This window comes from Lactuca saligna, chromosome 9 (assembly GCF_052625555.1).
Source record: "Lactuca saligna cultivar CGN05327 chromosome 9, ASM5262555v1, whole genome shotgun sequence".
NCBI classification, from domain to species: domain Eukaryota; kingdom Viridiplantae; phylum Streptophyta; class Magnoliopsida; order Asterales; family Asteraceae; genus Lactuca; species Lactuca saligna.
This window is the reverse complement of record NC_136425.1, coordinates 77357598-77365559: the sequence shown is the minus strand read 5'-3', so window position 1 is coordinate 77365559 and position 7962 is coordinate 77357598. Positions and strand designations below refer to the sequence as shown.

Sequence of the window (7962 nt, the reverse complement as noted above, 5' to 3'; positions counted from 1 at the left end):
CGTGAGAGATAAATTGATGAGACGAACTATGGAATTCAAGCACGAAGCATCCAATTGATAGTCATATATACGCCGACTTCTTCAAATTACTTCTAAACCTACCCAAAATAAATCAAATCAAGTTACAAATTTATACCCAGTATATCAAAATTAAATCAAACAAAAGAAAATCGAAGGGAAAAAGGATTCAAAGCAGAAGATCGAGACTGTAACGGGGATTTGGTGTCATAAGTTCTTCATATTACTTGAGACATGCAAACAATAAATCAAATAAAATAAAATTAGCAGGAACAAGAAAAAAAGACGGAGGAAAAAAATGAATATGAGGTGTAGGCCTTTATAATCCTTGAAAAAAAAAACTTCAAGACACAATCAATAGTATGAGAGTAAGAACGTGGGGAAGGAGTTAAACTCGGGAGAGGTTGGATGAGAAGTGAGGTCGGAAGTTGTGGAACTGTCCGTTGAAGAAGGAACGTGGGGAAGGAGTTGAACTGCGGATACGTAAGATACCCGAATTCTCTCAACTGTCGCTAATATGGATCTATTTGATTTGTCTGGGTTTTATGCATAAAATGTTTGTATAATATGGAGAGAGAGAGAGAGAGAGAGAGAGAGAGAGAGAGTTTCACATATCAGTTATTTTCGACAAGGCTAGGCGCACCACATAGAGCGTGTTCAACATGTAGTTTTTTGGAGCTTCTAGCTTTTAAGAATACGCTAGTTAAAAAGAAAAAGTCTCGTTCGGCGACAGGAACGTTTAGCTTTTAGTTAAAACAAAACGCTCCAAAATCAAAAACTACCCGCTACCGGCTAGTTTTGCCTAGCACACACCCGTAATCTAATTGTTAGATTTGATATATTTCGAAATTGTAAAACACAAAATAATTTTGAAAAAATTTCATAAACCATCACAAAACAAAAGATATATATATATATATATATATATATATATATATATATATATATATATATATATATATATATATATATATGTGTGTGTGTGTGTGTGTTGTGGAAACCATCGGTTTCCTGTTTCGAAAATTCAAAACCCCACTTTGCAAAATGGATTATCATTTATTTCTTTAGAAAATATTCAAAAAATAAAAAATAAATGGCCATTTGGTGATAGGAGGCATTTCTATTTTTGTCATTTTGTAATTGACACAGTAGTTATTTCTGGTACATTATTATAGCAATAATCAATGACTCAAATCCTAATGCAAGATTTAAAAAAGAAAAATGAATCCAATTTGCAACAAAAAATACTTTTGTCCCTAAATCACATTTGAGAACCAATCTAAACACAAGAGAATACTAAAACAAAGCAACCATTTCATTTCAAAAGGAATCAAAAACCAGAATTTAACAGACACAAAATGTCAATAGCAATGGCGAAATTCTACAAGTGAGTAGTAGCAAGAAGCAGCAGCCAGTGTTGGTTTTACATCATTCATTCATTCATCATCATCATCATCATCACATCAGTTCTTGTGATTTCCTTACACATCTCCCCACTTTCTTCCTGAAGTCATCTCTTCTATCTCTCCATTCTTTCTGTAATCACAACAAAAAATAATCTTAAACCAATGCTCAATAAAAAACAAATAACACAAGGGCAATATGGTCATTACCGCAGCTTCAACATTTGCAGGAGATTCGTCGTTGGGGCTTGAAAGCATTGAGATAATGCTCAACACTATGCTCTCCACCTGCAAATATCAAATTATTGGTAAGAACTTTCATTATTCTTGTTGAAGTTATTGATAATAACACAAGGGTATTTTTGGAAATTAGCTGTGTCATACCGTATGGACAGGTGTCCAGCGTTCACTTGCAAGCTCATAGCCATTAGGATCATCACCAGGGGGATGGAGAATTGAAATACAAACCTTTCCATCAGGGTAAACTGTAAACACCAAAAAATTATTATAAATCTGAAGTTCTTGATAAAAATTAGATGATAAACGAGTGATTTTGGACAAAAAGTAAGAGGAAAGATTGGGTTTTTAAATTAAAAATGTGTGAAAGAAGGAAATTAATCACTAACCATTGGGATGCCAAACTTCTGATGTAAATCGCACAGTTGGAGGGCTATTTGGGTAATTTTGTGGAAAGGTCATTATAGCATTAAAGAAACCTCCATCACTGAAACAATGAACCCATAACTATTAGACAGAAACATTAAATTTCATCTATGGATTTAAAAATAGAACATACATAACATAATATGGTAAATTAAGTAGAACCATAATTCAGTATTGATCAAGAAAACCATAGGAATTGGACTCAAGGTTACTCAAAAAAGTCCAAACAGAAGAAAGATGCCACCATAATCATTGTCCAACAAACTTAGGTTGCTCATCAAGTTAATTGAACATAAGATGTTAATTTTAAAACCAAAAAGGCTATAGAATAATCTCATTATCATGTAGTCAGCAGTTCTACAATTGATCAAGAACATTGTGAACTGCTAACCCTAAAGAATGTAGTGTGATTGGTAATCTTGTGTTGTAATACAAATATAACTCTTTAAAACCCCCAAGAAACCCAATTAAATCAATAAACAGAGCAAGAACATAGGAACAGGTTATAACAAGAACAATCGACAGACTGTGTCAGCCTCAATTTCATATAATTAAGCTTCTAAACTATATATATGTAAGATAGAGATACAATATTTGAGCAAGAAGCAATAGAATAACTCACTATAACGTATCCGGAGGCCCGATAATGGTGACACTCCATTCGAATAGATTGCTTTCATCAACAAGACCGGCGGAGAATCCATCAACGGGGTTTTTACAGAGATCTGCAAAATAAGCCACGGATCATCATGGAAAGAAATAAAGAATCAGAGCAAGTTAAAGTAAATCGAAATTAGAACCCTAAAATCGAGAAAACGGTGAGACCTTTGAGCTGTTTCTGGAGAAGGAGACTTGCTTGAGATGGAGACGCCATGGATGGGAGAAAGGAAGGTTCTAGAGAGCGATTGTAGAGAGGGATTACTGGTTGCAACTCCTGTGATTGAGAGATAAACCGACACAGTTGTCTAGAAAGCGTTGAGATGTATATATAAAGGAAAGGAATAGAGAGAAGAACCAAAGTTGGCGTCTGATTCCAACCTCCTTTATCTCTTCTCTCTTCGGCCTGTAAATAAGGCAAATATCATTCTATTTTATTAGGTTTATTAACAAAAATAATCTTTTTTTTAGAATTTAAAAAATGACTATTTTCTTGGGAAATTTCAGAGTAGTTATGTTAATGATATTTTGAATCTCACATTGTATATTCGAGACCGAATAAATTACATTTCACACTCTTTGCACTACACATCCTTTGTTTCCAACATTTTCTTCTTTAAAACAAAATTCAAAGTATGCTTTTGCAACATCCACAACTAAGTTCATCAAATCTTATTCGTGAAGAAAGCTTTTGCCAACCTCCCTGATTACTTTCATAAATATGAACTTTCATAAATTTGAAAGAACTAACCCGAGAACATTTACCGATGCCAAGAAGATGCGAGGGACCATTTTAAGTTCTATTTTGTGGTTCTTGATCGTTTGGTAAGATACTTTTGAAATATATCATTTCTTTGTTTTCAATTATATTTAAATTAATATTGTTATGATTGATGTTGCAAAAAAATATAGATTCAAACATTTATGAATTGCATGCTTCTAGTGTTGTTCATAGGTAATGCCCCTATGAAAGGGGACTACTTACGATCAATACTCATAGCAGTTCCTTTATACAGAACCCATCATACCTTGCCCATAGCGCTTTGTATGGGCATGACACATGACATAAGTGTTGCGACTAAAGGAATGTATTAGAGAGGTTGAAGAATTACCCTTCATAATCAAAATATATATATATATATATATATATATATATATATATATATATATATATATATATATATATATATATATATATATATATATATATATATATATATATATATATATATATAGACTTCCCCCTTAGTCATGTCTTCTCATATTCACATTGTTTGTGTTGTTTTAGAACTATAACTTTGCGGTGTAGGATTGGGCTCAATTTTCTTAAATTGTCAATATTGGTCATGTGGATTGGAACGGTGAAACAACCCTCTTTTGGGTTAATAGTTTAAACCCATTTAAAGCCTTTAATCCTCAATTACATCATTTTATGGAAAAACGGTCCCATAATCTTTAATTGTCAAAAATACATAGGTTTCAAAAGTGTCTATGAGATGGTAATGAATCATAATATCATTGCATAAGTTTAAGTCAAGAAATCATCTTTAGTTTTGTATAAGGATTATATATTTGATGAATACACACACATATATATATATATATATATATATATATATATATATATATAAAATATAATATAATATAATATAAGATAATATAATATAATATAATATAACATATAGCACACAAGTGTAACACATTCAAATAAGTTTAAGTCGTGAAATTATATTTGGTTTTGTACAGGGGCATGTATTCAGTAGTACTCAACTCAGTTACTAGAGCACTTAACTGCATTCTAACTAGTTACGTATGCATCTAATAATCACCTATAATAAACAATTATACTGTTTATTAACATGTAAAATCATCCCAAAACATATTTTCTAGTACTAACTATCTTATTCATATTATTCTCTACCATTCAAGAAGCACTACCAAAGAAAAGAAAAATAACTAATCAACAACATCATGCATAACGTTCTAGGTTGCTTATCAGCGTCACACTAGCTTCCTAGGACTCTTTACCGTCATATAGGACACCCTTATAGACCAAGAATTCTTGAAAGCTCAACATCCTACGACTCTTGATTAGCATCCTAAGACTTTAGTACGTGTAGTAATTGTTTTTAGGCTACACAACCTTACTCTATTCAATTCCAAATATTCCCAAATAATTTATAATTACTTAATAAACTTTTAGATTATACCACTTGTTTCTTATATGTTTTTATTGGTAATTTCAAGAAATTTAAGAAAGAATGTTTTGGGAAAAAACCTAGTTCGTGATGTGTTGGTGATTTTAATGTTATCACATATTTTAGTGTAGTTATTGCTAATATTGAGATAAGTTGAGTTCTATTTACTCACTAGGTTGAAGGTATGGTGTGCACACTCTGAGTGATAAATATAAACTAAATGATACGAAGGTTTAGGGGAATCGCCTTAGGGTATAGGGTTCCATTGGGAAGATCACCTAGCGGGATCCAAGGGGAAGATCCCTTGGCGACGAATGGGGTCAAAGGATACCACCGCAAAACCTAAACAAATTTCTATATTAAAGAGTCCAGCCATGCAGTTTCCTGCCACAATGGGTTGTGACATCATGATAATGTAATATTCGATTATGTCTAAATAACCATATTTATAACCTCCATTTTTAGCGCCAAATGCTTGCAAATTTCGTTAACCAACTTCCAACTGATTTCTTACATTTATTTTAAGGATGATAAGTGTTCCAAAATCAGGTTGATACATACATACATACATATACAAAAATAATTCATCTGATTCTCGCTATCACTTCAAGAACACAAAAAACGACAAGATATTATTATGTGTTTCGGATTTAGAAGTAGCATGACTTCTAAATAGTTCTCTTAGATTATCCCAAATCAGATTTCATGATACCTCGGGAGAAAAGGGTCAAAATCATAGATTTTGGAAAGTGGTTGCAATCACGATCCTAGAAATTATCCAAGTATATTGATATTCTCGAACTCCAACTTCTAACACGACGTGTTCCATAGAAAAGACGCGGTGTGTTCCACATCATAAGTCGTGATGTATAGTCGCAATCAAACCAAACCCTGATCTTGAGCCTTGAGCCCTGTATAAGGACACTAGCTACTAGGTTTGGTAATTTTCTCCAACCTCCTTCTCCAAAGAAACACCTAGAGTGAAACCCTAACGCCATTTCCTCATTCCTTGTGTCTTTAGTGCTCTTTTTTGATTCTTGAATAAGAAGAAATATCCTTGGTTCCTAGTAAAGCAATATCCAAAGTTTTCATACCTTCTAGCTGCCTTCTCAAGCTCTATAAGTGATCAAGTCTTAAGTTTTATGTGTTTTGCTTCATAGGTCTATCATCTTAGGTGTAGTTGGTCCCTTTTCATATTTGTTGGGAGTTTGGAAACTCCAGGTTGTCACAACCCCGAACCGTCATACATACAACGACGGAAACGTCCGGGGGCGGGCGACGTCATGTGTAGTATCACAACAATCGTATCATAGCAATCAAAGTAAACACAAACAATACATTACAATATGGATATTTACATTTGTTTGAAAAAATAGTTTGTACAAACTGTATATAGCAAAAGATAAAGACGAGACTCTAAAATGCTTCGTCTTCTCCAAAAGCTGTTGAAGGTACCTGTCTATCGTTGTCTTGAGAATACAAGCGGTTTTGAAAACGTATTAGCATAAAGTTGTTGAGTTCATAAGCATATTTTGTATTGAAAACTAGTCACTGGGTTTGTACAAATTGTTTCTTTTCATTATAAGTAAAATGTCGTTTGTATCGCAAACCATTGTTATCAAGTTCTAAGATATGTATGCATACTTTCCAAGAAAATCCAGTATTTTCTAATATGTATGATGATTTATGTATGAGAATTCTGTTCCGTTAGAAAAACCATGGCTACCACCAGTATGTGACAACTATCTATTTCCGATCAAGTCAAAGTATACTGGTCAAACCGGTCAACTCATCCAACCTGTGTATACTAGGGTTCACTTTATGTAATTATTGTATAACTCACTATTTTAATAAGAAATCATCACTTCAAAAGTTTGTATTTTTAGATTTCTTAAACCTTGATCGGGGCAAGTGAGGTAGTAAAGCGATAAAACACTATTACATACCCTTTCGGGGGTGTGTAAGACTCTTAAACATGGCTAAACGGGGTTGTGGGCCTTGCGTTGCAAAGCTAAGCACTCAAAAAGGTCACAAACTAAGTCTCTCTCAATCCCTCTTTATAAATCTCTACCTCTCTTAAATCTCTCCAAGCATGTGAAACCTCTCCTAAATCTCTTCAAGTATGTGAAACCTCTTCCAAATCTCTTCAAGTATGTGAAATCTCTCCCAAATCTCTCCAAGTATGAGAAATCTCTCCCAAATCTCTCCAAGTATGTGAAATCTCTCCCAAATCTCTCCAAGTATGAGAAATCTCTGCCAAATATCTCTCAAAAATCATTCATGATGTTCTAAAAACCATTTTAACAAAAAGAAAACAAGTTTGAAGAAGATGAAGAAGTAGAAGAAGGAGAAAGTGTAAGAAAAACCTTTAAAACAAGAAAGAAAGTAAAGGAATATGAAGGATTTTCGTGATTACCTTGAAGAACAATCCTAGCAGATGAAGATTTGAAGGTTGGGGTATGTTCTTGGCTGGAGAATTTCGTGGGTTTTGAGAGAGAAAGAGAGATTTTGAGAGAAAAAAAACTTGTTCTTGAAGGATGTAAAACGGTGGAGTGAAGAGTGAGTGAAAATGAGTAGTGTGTGCCTTTTGAGTGTGAGAGAGAGATATGGAGAGAGAGGGATCCGAATTTTTGAGGTATAATACCCTCTATTTCTCCTTTCTCTTTATACTAATTAAATCTTTTATAAAAAATATCAAAGTTTTATAAAATATACAACTTAACCTAGCTTTTATCCACAAAACCTTGATTTTTGGTTTATAAATTAAGGGTAAATATTAATGACTTAATTTTTATTATCCTTGATGATATTTTCCTGAATTTAGTTATTTTGAAGTGATATTATAAGGTTCATAACAAACATTATGGAATTTTAGGTGTGAAAGTTTATAAATTTGAGTTTACGACTTTTAGGGCTTTTCGGATTTTGCTAAACTTTGAATATCAAAATAAATTGAATCTTTGAGACTTCCAATTATTTTCGTGTTTCCCAGCTCTTATTAAAGTTAGAAATAATGTTTGTAA

General features: G+C 33.0%; 1 protein-coding gene across 1 annotated transcript; it reads right to left on the bottom strand.

Annotated features, from left to right (window-relative positions):
* Positions 1 to 1225: 1225 nt before the first annotated feature.
* Positions 1226 to 3098, bottom strand: LOC145017820 (ubiquitin-conjugating enzyme E2 7-like). Its single transcript, XM_078975775.1, has 6 exons — positions 2910 to 3098; positions 2707 to 2809; positions 2048 to 2145; positions 1806 to 1906; positions 1632 to 1709; positions 1226 to 1554 (listed from the first exon to the last, which is right to left on the bottom strand). The coding sequence occupies exons 1-6, from the start codon at positions 2956 to 2958 to the stop codon at positions 1477 to 1479; spliced, it is 507 nt and encodes a 168-aa protein (XP_078831901.1). The 5' UTR covers positions 2959 to 3098; the 3' UTR covers positions 1226 to 1476.
* Positions 3099 to 7962: the final 4864 nt, after the last annotated feature.